Raw genomic sequence first — 18,009 nt, forward strand, 5'->3', positions numbered from 1 at the left:
ATAATAATAATAAGACAGAAACAATTAGCTTGATTATCTAAACTGATTTCTGTAAACATTTGTAAAGGGGTGTTTGCATGGGCCTTTTAAATTTAGTTGAGAATCTGGATAAATGTGCAGATAATAATGGAATGCCCTGTATGTTCATCAGATGATTATGTGATTTTTCAATCAATTACCATATGTACGTCAACATATAAACAATCAAACTGAAATGTAGCACTCTTTTGTTAACAGTTGAATGCACATTCAAATGGCTTGTAGAACTGTCGTCTGTTACTGTTTTGCAGGCAAAGATCACACAAGCCTGCTTATGCTCCTCTTAAATATAACCATACAGGATGCACTTTCTACTGTATCAATTTTGTAAGCATGGAAATTAGAAAATAAAATTGAAAAAACTCATATTTATTGAATGATGACTTATTGGGTGATTTTTACCATAGGTTTATGTATTTTGATCAGTTGAGGGTCATATATTTTTGGCTGTCATGAAAAAAAAGGGGAATAGTAAACAATATGAGTCACACAGAAGTGAAATATTTCTTCAAAGGCTGCTTGTGTGAATATTATTATCACTCAGTCAGCACTGCAGTGACCTAAAAAACAGCTACTGTATTGGTTTATCCCTGTTTGGGAAATATTACTGACTAGACAGTTGTATCCCCTCTTTCCATGCAGCACAGTAGGTTTATTTAAGTTTGATTAAACTGTGTTTACTTATACTTGAAAAAGGACTTTTGGATTGAAGGATATATATAGCAATACTGAATTCATCGACTTTTCTCTCCTTCTGTGTTCATAGCTTTCAAATCAAATAAATAAGAGGCTAACATCACATTAAGTTGAACACTGCAGATAACAATTGTTAGCTTCTCTGTGAGATGTTCTCCTCACTGTAAATGTTTATATGTAATGGCATTGCAATGATGTATCCAACGGTGAGGAGGAATTCCCCCAAACTCTGTAAACTTGCAAAGGTTTTGCACTATTGTCAATGTGCTTTCTTTTTAAACCAAGTAAAACTTCAAAGATTCTGCCCCAACCCATGCGATTGTTTTGGCCAGAGGGGCACCCTATTCATCTCAAATTATGTGTCTGTCTCAGGTGGTGGTCTCCACAATAAAACCAAGAGCAGCAGCCCAAACATTCCTGTGTAATAACGCCCCGATAAAGAGGCTCTTCCCTCAACTAATTCCACTTGAGCTCTGTTTTCATCTGCCGTGCATTCAATAAAAAAAAAAAGTGAGCAGAAAGGTTGCTGGTGCAGATAAGCCCGTCCGTCAATGGCATGCAGCCTAATGAGATCCAGTATGACAACTGTGTCAACAATTAAATATCGTAAAATAATATGATCTAATATTGACCCTGATTAGACAGTGACCGCAGTAGCCTTGTATTGGAACACCCTATAATGTAATAATTTCCTGAAAATGTAATAATGTCTCAATGTGATAACATTTGCACTTAACTTGATCAAAAATATAATAAAACACAATAATGTAATAATTTTTAAAAAAAAATCCTGACTGATATTGCAATAACATTACCAATAATGTAGAACTTTATTACATTATTGGGGATTTGTCACATTTTCAGGTTGGTCTCTATTTTGGTGATAAGTGTTTCAGAGTTGTGCATTTTAACACTGTCTGATTTAAATGGAGGTCAGTGTTGGAGTTATTTGAAAAAGTTCATTCCTTTAGTGTTAAACCAACTCTGCGGAGGAGAGTTAGTCAAAGTAAGCTCCGCCTACTTGATTAGAACTGCTGTGCCACAAAGACTTCTGGGATATGATATATTGAATGATAAAATAATGTTATGAGGGATTACATTATTGGTAAAAATGTTATTACAATATCAGTCAGGATTTGTTTATTACATTATTAGTGAAAATATTACATTATTAGGTTTTATATTACATTTTTGATCGAGTCAAGTGTACATTTAATTACATTTTCGGGAACTTATTATAGTGCTAAAAACTGCACTCAAAGGTAGTACACCTACACAAGGAACTTTGTAATTGGTTGGTTTTAAATATAATAATAATAATAATAGTAATAATAATAATAATGATAATAAGACATCAATTCCTTTGACAATGTAAGTATTAGTCACCCAATGTATCTGGTTTATTGAAAAACTAATTTGTCAGCTTCTCCGGGGAGATTTTTGCAAATGTTTATATGTAATCATTGCAATACAATATATGTCAGTGATCCCCAACTACAGACCACACGGCACAATTATGTACATGAGTAGAGATCTTCAGATATGCTGAAGAAAATGGTCCAATTTCACTTAAAGGGATACTTGACTCATTGAGCCATTTTCAACAGTAAGAAGATAATATTTTGTCGATAACTATGTGACAACATATTTATTTTTAATGAACAATTAATACCTTTAAAAACGATTTTGCCACTTGCAAAAACGGCTGAAGATGACATCACCTGTGCTGAAGAAAGTGGTAACACCCAATCATGGCTCAGTTTGCTGACCAAACCCAGAAAACAGGTGAGCTGTGATTGGTCGTTACCTATTTACCAGCACAGGTGATGACATCTTCAGTCGAAATAGTTTTTAAAGGTATAATTGTTCATTAAAAATAATTATGTTGTCACATAATTATAGACAAAATATTATCTTCTTACTGTTAAAAATGGCTCGATGAGTCAAGTATCCCTTTAAGTGAAATTGGACCATTTTCTTCAGCATATCTGAAGATCTCTACTCATGTACATAATTGTGCCGTGTGGTCTGTAGTTGGGGATCACTGACATATATTGTATTGCAATGATTACATATAAACATTTGCAAAAATCTGCCCGGAGAAGCTGACAAATTAGTTGTTGAATAAACCAGATACATTGGGTGACTAATGCTTACATTGTCAAAGGAATTGATGTCTTATTATTATTATTATTATTATTATTGTGTGTTTTTAACTGTACTAATTGTACATGAAAAATAATGAAGTTATCAAATTAATTCTGGCCTAAATGCGACCCTTGTGATGATAAGTGGTTAAGAAAATGGATGGATGGATATTAACTTTTTACAGCTGAAAATGGCTCAATGAGTCAAGTATCCCTTTGACGTGTCCAAAAATAATTATATATTTATAATAACCAACTACAAATATATTCGTTTAACTATCTATGTCAGTGATGTACAGTGACCGGAAAAACAATTAAATGCTCTTCCACTAGATGGCAGAAGATGCAATTAGCCTGTGTCCACCTGTTGCTTTTCAAACAAGAGAATTAATTAGTCATGGCTTCTTCCCAGTATGTCAGTATAATCTAAATGTGTGGGTATATTAATACGAGATTGTCATTATTTCAGTGCACATTTTTGGGGCATTTTTTCAAATGTAAAATATGTGCCTTGGCACAATTAAGGTTGGGAAGCAAAGCAATACAAAGTTACTCTTGAGCATTGATGCCTTTTTAAACTTTAACAAAAAGAAAATGTATACGTTTTTGAAATACCTATTGACCTGGAGCCATGAGGTATTCTGATCAAAGTAGGCTAGAACTCATTCACATGTTCCTATTATCGGCTGTATTTCAATTTGTTGGATTTTAAACTTTGCAAGATTGAAATGAAAGCCGTGCTTACTTCTGCCTCGCTCCTTCATGAAGGCAATGAGCTCCTTGTATAACTTGAAGTCGTCATCATAGGGCTGGGCCTCCACCGTGATGTTCATCTCCTCCTTCAACTTCAGATAGATGCCCTCCGAGAGGAAGTAGTGCGGCCGGTCGTCATGCCTCAAGTCGTGGAAGATGACCACGGCGCGGGTCGTCCAGTTGAAATGCGTGTGCAGCATGTTGGTGAAGTCCCCGAGCTTGGTGGCGGACGGCCCGCTGCGCACGATGGTTCGATACTCTTCGCGCTTATCGAAGCCGTACGCGGGTCCACCGGCTGTGATGAGCGGCAGTTTCCAGTGGGATGCGAAGCGTCCCACGGAGGCGAGCGGGTACACGCAGCCGGGCCCGAAGAAAGCGTCCGGGCGGATGTAGAGTTTGGCGTCCACGGCCACCACCTGGGCTCGGCTCTCGGCGCACGAACCCGCCGCCGGGTCCTCAGTGCTGAAGTTGAGGATGTTGATGGAGCGGCCGAGGAGGAGCCCGTACTTGCCGTGGAGATCCTCGTGCGCCATTAGGATGGCCGGGAAGACGCGCGGCAGAGCCCACGGGTACTTGTGGTGGTTGTCCGGAAGCATCACCGCCACCGTTATGTTGCTTCGACACGCCGGGAGAAGGCAGCAGGACACGGCCAACAACAGGCAACATCCCAGCGCCTCTCTGCAGCCCATGACGCTCGTCCCAAGCGGTCAAGTACGGAACCGGTTGGAGAAACGACCGGCTGGGGCCCCCCTGACGCCAAACATAAGTCTCCCTTTACTTCTGTTTACCTTTCGCCGTTCTCCTATGTTTCCTCAAAAGTCACTCAAAGTCAGCAGTGGCGTCATATTTGTATTGTCGGTCAGACTGTGCCATGCATCTGCGCCGCGCAAATCCACGTCAAAACGAGTGCGCCCAAAGATGGACTTCTCCGGCGCTGCGTCAGCTTCCAAATGACGGCGTGTGGGAGAGTGAGAGCATCCATCCAGATGACTTCAACTTTAATGAGAGCAGCCCTCATACTGCTCGGCCCCCTCACGTCATACACTGCAAGAAGTACAGTGACATGCTGCCATGTCAAATAAATCACAGTTCATCCAATCGATCATTCTATTTAACTTAACAAAAACACGTGTACAAATAATCAGATCTAAACAAAAATTTAGATCAAAAATACAACATTTATTTTCAAATACTAATGTACACGTTCACCTAAGCGATTCACTTCACGTAAATAGCATCTTTAAAAAACAATCACATTTTGGACATGTTAGATGACAAAAAAAACTCGCTGTAACATAAAATATACTAGATAACGCTCAAAACGATTCTAAAACGTATTTTTATTTTTGCAGTGTATAACTCCCAAAGTGGTCGCGAGTCGCCCCCTGCCGGTCATCCATCGAAGTTTTTTGCAGGATCTTACCTAAAAACGTAGCGTTGTTGTCTATTAAAGGCTAAAAAGCACCCCCCCCCCCCCAAATATAGCCTACTTAAAAAAAAATTTTTAGTTATCTTTTTCATAAGTAATTTTGACAGTACACCGGTAAAATAGGAAAGATAGCCAACGTGTTTACAGTTGAGTTGAGTAATATAGGTCCCATTCCATTTATGTTTAAAGAGGTATAATTTGTTGCAAAATAAATAAATATTAATTATTCGTTATATATTTAACGATAGGTCACGGTGACACTACACAAGCATAATTCAATTATTTGTGTGACAATGCATAACATTAAAGTAAAGTCTGGGTATACATGGGGGGGGGGGGGCGCACCTGTACGTCATTGAAGGCTTCAGACCAAACTGATTGCCTAACTCGTGTCGAATTGAGCTTGTTCCTGAAATAAATATATGGTGGGAATATTATAAACAGATAGCTGAAATGTATGTTCAAAGATCAATGATTTCCAAACCCCGATTCCAATGAAGTTTGGACATTGTGCATAAAAAAAAATCAAAATCCTTTTAAACCTATATTCAAATACACTACTAAGACAAGATCTTTAATTTTCAAACTGATAAAAAAATTTTGGGTGGGGCAAATTTTTCACCCATTTTTTATTTGATAACTGTAACACATTCCAAAAAAGCATTTTCAAACTGAGGACACTACTTGTTGAAGCTTTGTATTTGGAATTCTTTCCCATTCTTGCTGATGTATAACTTCAGTAAAGTTCAGTTGCTCAACAGTCCAGGGTCTTCATTGTGACATTTTGTGCTTCATAATGTGCTACACATTTTTCGGTGGAGACGGGGTCCGGACTGCTCTAATACTCGCACTATTCATGCTGTTGTAACACATGCATAATGTGGGTTGGAACTGTCTTACTGCAATAAACAGGAACACCCCTGAAAAAAGACGTTGCTTGGCAGCAGATGTTGCTCCAAAACCTATATTGCATGTACATTTCCGCATTAATGGTGCTTTCACATATCTGCATGTTATCGTGACGGGGATGCTCCTCTTATACCCAATCATGACACTAATGTGGATGCTAATCTGTGGAATGTTTCAATAAGGTGTTTTGAACATTCCACAACTTTCCTTGTCTTTTGTTGACCCAATCCCAGCTCTTTTTGAAACGTGATGCAATTGTTACATTCAAAATGAGAGAATATATATCACTTTCAGTTGCGTGTAGCTTGAAAAAGATTAGCAAATAATTAAAATATTTGTTTTATTTACATTTTAAACAATGTCCCAATTTAATTGGAATCGCCGTTTTTATACTTTTATAAAATGAAAGGTGAGACCGTTCAAGCATTACAAACTTGTATTTTAGTGAGATGCTATGCTAACATTCTTCCATTTTTGAACAGGAATGAGGAAATTTAAACTTTATTCAACCTTTTCATAACCAATTTTGAGGAAATAAATTAATTACAGAATATAATTTATATATATTAAATATAGAAAGAATGATTTAGTTATGTGTACATACAGCCAGACAAACACCTGCACTCTTAAGATACAGCTAACAAATTGCGTTTTGTTGTTTTTTAATAGAATGGCTTAGATGACAGGAGTCAAGGCCAAACAGCAGCAGTGAATCAAGTCTTTACATCAACACATAATCAGAAACAGGGAAGCTACACTCACTGGCAGTTCATTAGCTACATCTGCCAAATATAATATTTCCCGTGCAAGGTGAGTCTCAAATTCCTGTCTTTGAACGTAATAATGGTACATTTTTAAGTTTTTAGAGAGGTATCAATTTAACCAAGTTCATTATTGTGGTATGGTACACCGGTGGACTGCATTGCACCAGAGCTAATATCCCCCTCCTCCCCCCCTGACACACAAACAAATCTAACAATGATTTGTCGTGTGAAAAAATGTATCTTCTAATCCGACCAAACCACAGGTGCATTTTTTTTTGGGCCGTTATTAGTTAATTTAGCTTGTCCCCATTGTTTCAAGTTATCAAAACAGATACTGTGTATGGTTGACAATGAAAATTTCATTTGCACTTTTTATTTTTCTACTCAAGTACATTTAGACACATTTACAGTAGCCATCTTTCCATTTAACTAGAACAGTGTATATTTGTATTTTTATACTTTATTATTATATTACTGATAGGCCCATTGAAAGCTCTTTAAAGTTCTCGATACCACGGCTGAAAGAAGCAACCACTGGGCACAGCATGCTGTTTTGGGCTACTAAATGACCTGAACATCTTGGTCCTTTGAAAGCCACCCAATCAAGAAACAGTCTTTGCCGATAAAAAGCAAATGAGACCCAGATTAATTAATTATTTGTTTTATGCGCAAAAACACACTGGCCACAAATTGTTTGACTTATAATAAAAAAATATAAATGAGAAAACGATGATAATAATTTTAATGGCTAGTTGCACTAAAGCAATACTTCTGAATAAACACTTTAATATCGGTTTCAAAGGGGTTGTGGTCACAAACATGGGTCGACACTCGTCATCATGTGCTTAAGAAAACAGTAACAAACGCTATGATGAACTGTTACATTCGCAGCTTTTGGAAACACACATGCGCTAATGACAAAAAAATAGGTATATTTACTTTAGAGGGAAGTTTCAGGATAAACCTTAAGTGCAATATAAGTTTAACAGGTGAACTTAATTTGACATTCTCGTAACTTTTGAATGCACATATGTAACTGTTCCATGTTTCAGTACTTTTTGCACAACTTGCCATTCACCTCTTGATTGTGCAAAAAGTACTGAAAGATTGAACAGTTGGATACATGCATTCAAAGGTTTAGATAAGGTCAAATGAAGTTTACCTGTAGAGGTTAAAATGCACGCATGGTTCATCCTGAATTTTTTTGCTGAAAGAGAAGATTTTAGCTATCTATGAGTATTCTACAGAATCTGGAATATTAGGATAACTAAAAAATATATAACAAATCTGTAATATCACACACTGTAGGCCCAATTTCCCAAAACAGACTTAAATAAAGCCCAAATGTAATGAAATTGCTAAAAGTGTGTTACTGACATGTTCAAGTTTTTGGTCATTAGCTTTAAAAGAAGATCTTCATTCTTCACTCTTTCAACCAGTTGAGCAACTGAGGGGTGTAGTAGGTGATGATAATGTCAGCACCTTAAAAACAGGGATGACAGTCATTAGTTACAAGCCTGACAGTAATTACAGTAACTTTTATCACACTCGACATGTTCATGTCAGATACACATCAGTCCAGCATATACCAATAGTGTTCACATAGTAATAGTTTCTTTAAGGATTCTTCACTTCTGTCTTTGGATGATGATGAGGATTTGGATTTAGAAGAGTATAGCTGCATGATGAATACAACACATCAGCCTCTCTATTTAAATGACTTTTTGGTTTTGTCTGATTTATTGAGATAACAAATTGCACACCAATTAAGGACCTGAGAGCTGCAACTTCCGCTCGTCCGGTTTTCCCTTTGAGGGGAATAATCTCACACTAAGATTTGGATGAAAAGCAAAATAACAATGACATGTAAATTACATGAATCAGTTTGGATTGTTCACTTTTTCTCCTAATTCATTCTGGCTCAGTACTTACTGCTTCAATGCCTGAAACGTATTACATAATGACTCTGGCTTTAACATGAGCTAACCTGCCCTGCGGAAGGCGGTCATGGCCTCCATCACAGCCACTCGTAAGTCAAACGCTCCAGCTTGCGCTCCATGCCACATCATGGCAAACTCCCCCGACACATTATAAACAGCAAGGGGATGAGCGGGGAACTGAATAGGGACAGAACAAAAGTGATTACTCACTACATCCATGCATTGCCGAGTGACGTACAACAATATTTTTGAATGCTTTGAGGAAAATGTTTTATTTTATTCAAATGCATACATTTTCACAAGCTCGCCAATATTTAAAACAGGGCTGGGCATAAATTACCATTTACCTAACTATAAAAACATTGTTTCAATGTATTTATAAAAAGATAAATTGATAAATCTTTCCTACATTAAGGATTTCTTTACTTAATGCTAGTTTCTGTAGTATTTCCAATTGGAAGAAAAGTTTATGTTAAAACTCTCATTCCGTCTGATAAGTGATGAAAACGAATTTCTCCGAATTGCAAAGAATTACTGTTATTCAAATTGTATTCACCATCCTGTTGGGTGGAGTCAATTCAAAGTCAAATTTATCCATTGAATTGAATTTAATTCTGAAATTCAGAATTTTGCCCAGCCCTGATGCAAAACAGTGATGCTGCTCAATGCTCATCATTAAAACAGACCTTGTCCTTGACTTCTCTCACAATGTCCAAATATGGCAGACCTGGTTTCACCATTAGCATATCAGCTCCTTCTCTTACATCTCGCTCCTGAGGCACAGAACAGGATTACACAAACTTCACCTTACATAGCAAAATGTACACACATGGAGCTAGGAATTTCCTTTCGGGTCAAAACTTTTGGATGCACATGTCCAATTGTCCAATAATTCATAATTTTTTTTAGCACAACTTCCTGTTCCTATTCATAATGTGTTTTATTTTGAATTTCCAGTACATCCACTTATATGCTTTTGTATTATGCCTTTCTATTTTCTCCCTCTCTGAGAGTCTAAACTCAGTGGCCATTTCCCTCTGAAGTCTCGCAATGGTGAGGTACTATTGATCAATTGTTAGGTATTTTGATCTCATGATTAGTGTTGTTCCGATACCGGTATCGGGGGAGGCTCCGATACTGCATAAAAACAGTGTACTAACAAGTAAAATGCCAATATCATTATTTCTGACGCTAATATAGGACTTTGGATGCAGCATCTTGTGTCTTGCTTGCGCACGACATTCACTGATGTGTGACGTGTTCATTGCATGCCGAGCCAAAATATCCTATTGGCCCTTGAATGCTCTGAACCAATCAGTGATGCACCGAATATGGCAAAAATATGCATTTTCGGCATTCGGCCGAAATAAAATTCAACCCGTTAGAGGATGTTGTGGTGACGCAAGCAAAAAAACACACACAAAAACCCGCTGCAAGCAAGTGTCTGTTTGAATTAAACACCAAACACGGGAGTGAGTGTCCGCCTTGCTGCTCGCTGGCATTTTATGAGTACCAGCAGCTTCAATGTGCACACCGGAGAAGGAGAGGGTCGCTTGGTAAACTATGTCGAAAAAGAGAGCGCTGCCGAGCACTGCACTACAGGAGAGCCACTCTTTCTCCTGCGGCGCCTTCCTTTTTTTCTTTGATGAAAGCCCTTCGAGCGCTTCCACTTTTTCACTTGCATTCTGGTGGTCGTGCTTAATACTTTAGCTAATGTTAGCACTATTGCTATCAACAGTTTTAAACAAGTAAACACTATCTCATACAGATCTGTACAGGAAGCCGTGTGTGACTTTGCAGTCCGTTCCCAAAGCCGATTGGCTGGTGCGAAGAAATGTATTTATTTGTAAACGTTGGTGAATTTGTGAATGTGCCGATTTTAAGTGCACCGCACCGTGTCCTGAAGTACTGTACATTAACTATAAAGTACAATTGCACCGCCAGAAAATGCTCAGTTGCGACCCCGCGTTTGGTGTTTAATGTATCATTCGCCAACATGTCTCTGATGTCTGTGGTATGGACGCATTTCAATGTATATTGTGCGTTGTTAAAATGCCCGTGCTAAATAGGCCTAAATATTTTATAATAATATTATAATTTTAATACATGCAATGTTAATAAAAAATTGGCATAATTTTTTTCGCCGTTTCGGTTTTCGGCCAAGCATTTCTCATTTTCGGTTTCGACTCAAATTTTTCATTTTGTTGCATCCCTAGAGCCAATAGCAGGGCAGCTTTTTCATGTTGAAAAATAAAACTTAGTTATTGGTACATGCCGATACTGCAAAACTGGGTATCGAAATCTGTATCGAGAGCCAAAAACAGTATCAGAACAACACTACTCATGATGTTAACATGTGAATTGAATGATGATGACAGTTTAAACACCAATTCAAATTTATTGTTCAAGTCATAGATCAAACACCACCAATTTGCCTATTCAGCTCCTTGCTAGAGAAAAGTAAGTTGTCCAAAAATTACTGAAACACTAAACGGCGGGACATGTGCTGTCAAATGTCTAGAGAAGGTCAAATTAAGTTCACCCGAAAAAGTTATAGTACATTTTTTTGGGTTACTCATGAAATATCTTTTTTGTGTGTTAACTTTTTTTGTGAGTAGTATAATAACTATTATTTACCACAGCTCGGATGGCAAGCCCTCTCGCTCCAGGAGGGAGTTGGTAGCATCGCCTGTCCCCAAAAGCTGGCTTGGACTGTGCAGCATCTCTGCATAGACACCACTGGAAGTTTCACTATGCTTAAATGTGCACCGATTTGATTGTGTGCCTTTACTTACCTGAAAGGTCCATAATAACATGAGGCAAACTTGGCGCTATAGCTTAGCACTGACACCTAGAGAAAAAAAAAACAATGTCAATCATTTGCATTTTTGTGAAATTATTTTGCAACGTATGGAACCTGAGAGGAACACTTATTGCATCTTGTGAGGATCAATAGGTCCTGTACTCTCCTAGCAAACAGTATACTGTGATTTTGTTTGTGATACTCTTTTATCATTGATTTTCACCTTTCGCTGGAAACCACAGGCTGATCTGAGCACAAGGGTCCCTTTACTTATCCAACTTACTTTGTTTCCCAAACCATTAGCAAGCAGCGCTTGTTTTATGGCCCCGACTCTGCCATCCATCATATCAGAGGGAGCAATTATGTGACAACCTGCAGCAAAACACAAGAAAATGACTTTTAATGTTGATTAAAAACGAAAATTGTATTTCTCACAATGCGCCCCAATCTGTGTACATTTTTCTTGTTAACATGGTCAATGTGTTTAGCTCAATTATCAGTGTTCCCATGTGTTTCAATCAAGTCAGAGGCCTTATGATATTCAAGAAGTATCCTAAAATCCCATTACTAAGACATTTAAGAAACTTTAAATGAATGTGTGTGTGTGTGGGGGCAACCCAGACATATGAAGCTTCTTTTTTTAATTTTTTTAATGAAACTGTTTACCGGCTTTGGCGTAGGCCAGTGCAACTTCTGCCAGTCTCAAACAGCTAGCATCATTGTTCAGTGAGCCATCTTCATTCAAGATACCTGGAAGATAAATTAATATACATGGAAATGATCTATGCCAACTGGACACTTTATTAGGTACCCCTGAACCAGCAACATACAAATATATCTTTTGTTAACCCAGTCCTGTAACTTTTCTAAGAAGGTGAGGAATATTTGGCTATTGGGGGAAATTTCAGCATGAACTTAAAATGTCTAACTGTTGAGAGCTTCATGCATAAGTTGCTGTTCTCTAAAAAGGAGTTTAATGGCCAAATTCACAATGTTTTTGTTGTTGTTGCACAATGTTTTGAGACAATTAATGAAATAAAACAATATCTGCAACCCTTAATCAGAGTTCTTCACATTACTATAGCATATTTTACTCCAGCATGCCTTGAGATTTGATTGAACACTGCACAGATTCAAGACACCCTGTGCCGGATGCAGCAAAGAAGCCCTAGAATTGTGAAACACAGCCTTCCTCGTATTTCACAGTGCTGATGCCTGCCAAAAAGCTCCAGTTTCCAAAGTGCATTCTCCCATCAACTTTGTGTCTTGTCAGTATGCGCTTTGGCAAATTCCCGTCTCATCTAATGTAGTTATTTCACAGACCATTGTGCGTATTTCTTTCTTTAATAGATGGATACAAACAATTCTGTCAAGGTATATGTTCTGCATGTTATTTTTGTTCCACAAAATATTGCTGAAGAAGTTCTATCATAAAAACAGGCACTTACCACAGTGCCCGTGTATGGTGTACGGACACAAGCAGACATCACATGCCACCAGCAAGTCAGGGAACAAGGATCGAATCTTCTTCACGGCCATCACGGCTGGTGTGTCGTCTGTGTCTGCCCCTGACCCTCTGTCATCCTAAGGCACAAAAGATCAGCGTGTCTGAAATACATTCTGACTTAACTTAATGAGCAGAAATTCTGCTTTATACTGCAACTTCCATCTCACCAAAAAAATGACATGCAACATATATTTTACATATTACACTATATATGAATCCCCTGCATGAACACTTGAGTCTTTAAAAAGTTTGAATTATTTTGGTCAATGGGCACATGTACCAAGAGTTCCCTGCTTCACCTTCACAAAATTATTCAGTCCATATATTAGTGCTAATTATTTCCAAATACAGTGGCACTTTTGGTTTATGTCCTTGCTCTCCTTGTAGATTCACTATACATACCTTTGCTATATTTGCGGGCACCCCAAAGATCAGCACACATTTTAAGCCATTCTCTACAAGTGGCTGCAACATTCCCTCCAGTTTGTTCACCCCATATCTATGAAAGGGAATACATGAGAAGCATAAACATTACAAATGATGGAACATGATTGATTACATTCCTTCAAGTACTTATTTAATTAATAAAAAGGGTAGGATCAGGCTAGGAATTTGACAACTTTAGTCCTCTAACTTGCTGAATGTATGCAAATAATATTAAATTATCTCTAGTAATACATAATGCTTATTCTAATTTTCCAGTATGTTTAGGCAAAGATTTCCAACAAACTAGATGAGAGAGAATCGACAGTGCTGATTTGTTGCAGCATAGTACTATAGTGCACTCCATCATGACTCAATTGTTTCAAGACACAGTTAGTCAACAATCAATTTCAGATAACCAAGTTCTTAACAGTCAATGAATCGGTTTAATTTATTATTATTATGCCCCATCCATATTGTGAGTGCAATTACTGCATTCTGACCTAGGCAAACCAATTAAACCAATGGGTCAGTAAAACTATATGCTTTGATTGAAAATGACTAAAGGCTGCAGTGCAAATATTAAAACAATCCAAATTAACAATTCAAAAAATTACACCGTTATGGAGTTTATCACCAAGTTTCTCAACAGCAATATCACCAGTTTGAGTATAGCACATGCTCATCTTATCTGTGTCCAGAAACAGTATTTAGTGCACGATCCACCCTGACTTAAGTTTTTTTTTTTTTTTATCTCAGGACAACACCCTTCATATCAGTTGCCGTTTTTGCATAGATGTTCCCCCCCTATTATGTGCATGGATGCGAAATGCATTTAAGTCAGGAAATAAATACTATCTGTATTTGGATTTATTTATTTTTACCTGGCTTGTCCAGGTAGGCTACCAATAGGCTCCACAGCATCAGCATTGTCTCTAGAAGAGTGGCAAAGAACATGAAGTAACATGAAAATAAATACTGTTCCGCATTATGCATTCATCGAGTTGTAACAAACAAAAATTCCCAACTTCCACACTTAAATTTGCCTTCAACTTAGTTGAGGGAAAAATGTTGCCACTTACGTGATAAAAATTGGATAGATTAGGTTTTCTGCCCTTATATCTGTGGCACAGGTCTGCCAGTATCTGAGTGTAGGGTGGAAGTAGCCACTATGAATGATGGACTGTGCTGGCGTCTGCATCTTGAACCTGAGACTGACAAATATACAAAAAGAGGGACGTTAATAAGCAGGAGACATATTGTGAATGACCCATGAGTAGAGTCACCTCATGCACACCATTGTCCTTCATCACGGTTCAGTCAGCGTTAAATTGACCAAGCATGCGTGATGCTGCTTCTCCAAACAACAGCTCACACATATCTCAAGTTAATAAGACTTTAGAATTAATAAACATTCATTTGTAATTGATTTTGTGACTTTTAAACATGTTGGGTAACATGAGGGCATTTGTTTAATGTATTATTGACATCACATCAACTACAGCCATCAGAATTGCACAATTGTTGCCAACATAGATATTAGCTGTACAGTAATTGTACACAAGAGAACAAGTAGATGTACACGCATACATGCAACACTAACAATTCATATGGACTTAAAAAAAGACTATTTATATATTGCTATCAAGACCATCAATGAGTATAAAAACAACACGATAAATTAACTACGTTGTGACATTTGAATAGATGTTTGACATTTTGTTACATAGTATCGGGTGCGTTTGCGGAACAGCGGGAAAACTCAAAAGAGTAGTCACCTTGACCAGAAAAATGTTTGAACATATTGCAATGTAAAGAAGACGTCGACAGAAAAGTAATAAGAATGCAAAAGTTAAGCGTATGCTAATTTGAAACTGTACTTACCTGAAAGAGAAGAAAGACAGCTCTCATACGCGTAAAACACTCCTTCAGCCAAAGTGACTGGTTGAGTTTCTTCTTCAGATTCGATTCACAGATTCATAGTCAATACTTCGCTAGTCATCACTACTGCCATCTAGCGACCTGGCGTAGCAAAAAACAACAACACAAAAACAACCATGGATATCCGAATAATTACATTGTGATACGTACCGTATCGTTATTAGTCTTGAATTAAGCTTGGACGTCACAACATTTGGCTACTTGATGTGACGCCACGAGTGAGGTCGTCTTTTCGGCCACCATACTATTAAATCGTATTCTCGCGATGTTGCCGAAACGGTGAGATGAAAATGACGATGCTAATGGGTTGTTAGCATTGTGGATTGTAGCTTTTACTACTTCGCGACATGGAATAAAACTACTGGGCTTCTATTGAGGTATAGTAATGTGGAGTCACAAAACTCCGTTTACATATATCTTAATCCACAAGATATATGTATCACTCTGGTGTCTATATCATCTCTGGCAATGTGTTGTTAGCTAGCTACTATCAACGTTAGGCTTCACTGTTAAGCAATCGGCTTCGATGCTAATGTTTCTCTACGACATAAGTTGATCTTGCTGACTTGGAAAATTACATCTTCATTAAATAAGAATCCGATTGGAAAATATTTGTGTAGCGTCAGTCGATGTTGCTTTACTTGGTGGAAATGGTGAAAGGCCCTGTCCTCTCTTTTTAAAGTATGTTGATTTTATTTTTATACCCCACTAGGCGTGTTTCCTGATATCCAGAGACTGAGTATTTCTTGCATCAGGTTGGATTCAAAGATGTAGCCAAAAGTGAAGTGACTCATCCACTCGCCTGACCAGACACATTCGGCAAGTCTTAACTCCTCGTGGGTGACATCTACTCAGGGCTCCAGCTGTTCTCCATCAGTCCACCTCTGACTGAACATCAAGATTCCTCCACCATGCTGTTCTCTTTGCGTGAACTTGTCCAGTGGCTCGGCTTCGCCACCTTCGAACTTTTTCTCCACTTACTCGCGTTGCTGGTCTTCAGCGTGCTGGTTGCCCTGCGAGTCGACATGTTCACCCCCATGTTAAGCTGGTGGCTGGTGTTTGTTCCCCTGTTCGCCGCTGACGGTCTCAGTACCTACTTCACGGCTATAGTATCCATCCGGCTTTACCAGGAGAACGAGAAGCGCCTGGCAGTGTTGCGACTGCTCTGGGTGCTTACGGTGCTCAGCCTGAAGCTGGTGTGTGAGGTGCTGCTGTGCCAGAAGCTGGCGGAGCAGGAACAAGCCAGGGACCTTTTGTTCGGCCTTATCGTCTCGCCACTGTTCATCCTTCTGCAGCTGCTGATGATACGAGCATGCCGAGTCAACTGAGGAGGTGGTTGGATGTTCTTTAACATTGCAAGGAGTGTTTTTCATCTGCTGTTAAGAGATTTAAAACCTTACAAGGTTGTGTGCTTCAGTTTGCCTCTTTGGCATCTCGTTTTTTTCGTGAACATACAGTACATGCATCATAGCCCCTTGTTCTATGGCTTGCACACATCATTTTTTATTTGTGTCTGTGTTAATTGAACCAAATTGAGAAAAAAACTTTCAATGTGTGTGATTATTTCATGTACAGTACTGCAAAATGTCTGCTGTATTATGGAGAAATATCTGTCTCTGTGTTTGATCAGATGGGTCCCTGCCAGAAAATCAAGCATAATTACAATATTCAATGCTAAACATTTTATTTGCTCCTTGAGCTGAAAAGAAGTAAGGGAACAGGATATAACAACATTTTGGATTTTCATCAATTTGGGAGTTATTGAGGATGTGGAACATAATAGTGCCTCTTCATTGTGCAATCCGTGATAGACAATAGGCTTTGCACATAATATATTAGTGAAATACAGTGGGATCAGGAAGATGGCATGTGCAGTTGCACCAGAAATGTTTTTGTCAAAGAAGTTGACATGAGACTGAGTTAAGTTTTATTTTTTGTTTGTCTGTTGCCCATAAAGGTGTTCACACGTATGACAACAATGTTGAAGCAGCTGTATCTGAAACTGTCTGCGTTTTGTTTTGTTCACATACCCCCTGCTTTCTGTTTTATCTTATGCTGTGTGTTGTGCATGTATTTAAAGCCTTATTTGAAGGTCATCCCTTGAGTGAAAATGTATGTCCTGTGTATATGTCGAATTGGGAAAGAACTTGACAATATATTTATGTTGTTTTATTATTACTGCAACTTTATCTGTATATAAGATGTAAATAAACCAATATTTAATCTATTTTCTTGTATGAGAAAATACAGGAAGTAACTAGGCCGAATGGAGTCAGGTTTTTTTTTGCCACAGGGAGGCGCTCCTGGCTTGCTGGTGGAAAAGGGTTCTTGTGTTTACTCGTGCCAAATCCCTGTTTTGACTTCCCATAAAAGATGTAAAGTGGTCAGCATAGTATTCATGTTCAAATGAAAGAACTGAATTAGTAATGAAATATTAACACTGATATTAGGTCAGTTTGAAATACGTTTCTGACACACTGTTTTATGTTTACATCCATAAATAAGTTTAAAAACAAGCGAGTAGACAATATATGACTAAAAAAAACACAAGCACCAGATGTAATGATTTATGACTGGGATTTCCCTTTGAAGGTGATTGAAAAAGGTGCGCTCTTCGCGTGCTTGGCTCTTTTGTCATTGCGCTCATTATGCCACAAA

At 38.1% G+C, this 18,009-nt stretch overlaps 3 protein-coding genes across 3 annotated transcripts in view; 1 reads left to right on the forward strand and 2 right to left on the reverse strand.

Moving 5' to 3' along the window:
- Nucleotides 1-4,630, reverse strand: part of npr2 (natriuretic peptide receptor 2) — a 71,235-nt gene extending 66,605 nt beyond the window's left edge. The window contains exon 1 of the mRNA XM_086096580.1: nucleotides 3,628-4,630. Coding sequence (XP_085952706.1) covers nucleotides 3,628-4,324 — 697 coding nt within the window. The 5' untranslated portion in view covers nucleotides 4,325-4,630. The remainder of the gene's footprint in view (nucleotides 1-3,627) is intronic.
- A 2,832-nt stretch (nucleotides 4,631-7,462) lies between these two features.
- Nucleotides 7,463-15,593, reverse strand: alad (aminolevulinate dehydratase). Its single transcript, XM_086097252.1, has 13 exons — nucleotides 15,502-15,593; nucleotides 15,295-15,432; nucleotides 14,493-14,624; nucleotides 14,295-14,345; nucleotides 13,390-13,486; nucleotides 12,929-13,064; nucleotides 12,147-12,230; nucleotides 11,764-11,852; nucleotides 11,473-11,528; nucleotides 11,315-11,402; nucleotides 9,364-9,450; nucleotides 8,725-8,854; nucleotides 7,463-8,219 (listed from the first exon to the last, which is right to left on the reverse strand). The coding sequence occupies exons 3-13, from the start codon at nucleotides 14,609-14,611 to the stop codon at nucleotides 8,161-8,163; spliced, it is 996 nt and encodes a 331-aa protein (XP_085953378.1). The 5' UTR covers nucleotides 14,612-14,624; nucleotides 15,295-15,432; nucleotides 15,502-15,593; the 3' UTR covers nucleotides 7,463-8,160.
- tmem203 (transmembrane protein 203) lies at nucleotides 15,425-17,578 on the forward strand. The gene is made up of 2 exons (XM_086097253.1): nucleotides 15,425-15,728; nucleotides 16,064-17,578. Exon 2 carries the CDS (start codon nucleotides 16,263-16,265, stop codon nucleotides 16,677-16,679), a length of 417 nt encoding a protein of 138 aa, XP_085953379.1. The 5' UTR covers nucleotides 15,425-15,728; nucleotides 16,064-16,262; the 3' UTR covers nucleotides 16,680-17,578.
- Nucleotides 17,579-18,009: the final 431 nt, after the last annotated feature.

This window comes from Leptonotus elevatus, chromosome 15 (assembly GCF_054856555.1).
Source record: "Leptonotus elevatus isolate MCC_2025b chromosome 15, RoL_Lele_1.0, whole genome shotgun sequence".
Lineage (NCBI taxonomy): Eukaryota > Metazoa > Chordata > Actinopteri > Syngnathiformes > Syngnathidae > Leptonotus > Leptonotus elevatus.

Excerpts from the sequence above, each read along its gene's own strand:
- alad (XM_086097252.1), bottom strand. The coding sequence starts at position 14,611 with ATGCAGACGCCAGCACAGTCCATCATTCATAGTGGCTACTTCCACCCT. Across the intron at positions 13,487-14,294 it reads AGCCTACCTGGACAAGCCAG|ATATGGGGTGAACAAACTGG; the intron begins GTAAAAATAAAT and ends TCCCTTTCATAG. Across the intron at positions 11,853-12,146 it reads ACTGGCCTACGCCAAAGCCG|GTTGTCACATAATTGCTCCC; the intron begins GTAAACAGTTTC and ends GTTTTGCTGCAG.
- tmem203 (XM_086097253.1), top strand. The coding sequence starts at position 16,263 with ATGCTGTTCTCTTTGCGTGAACTTGTCCAGTGGCTCGGCTTCGCCACC.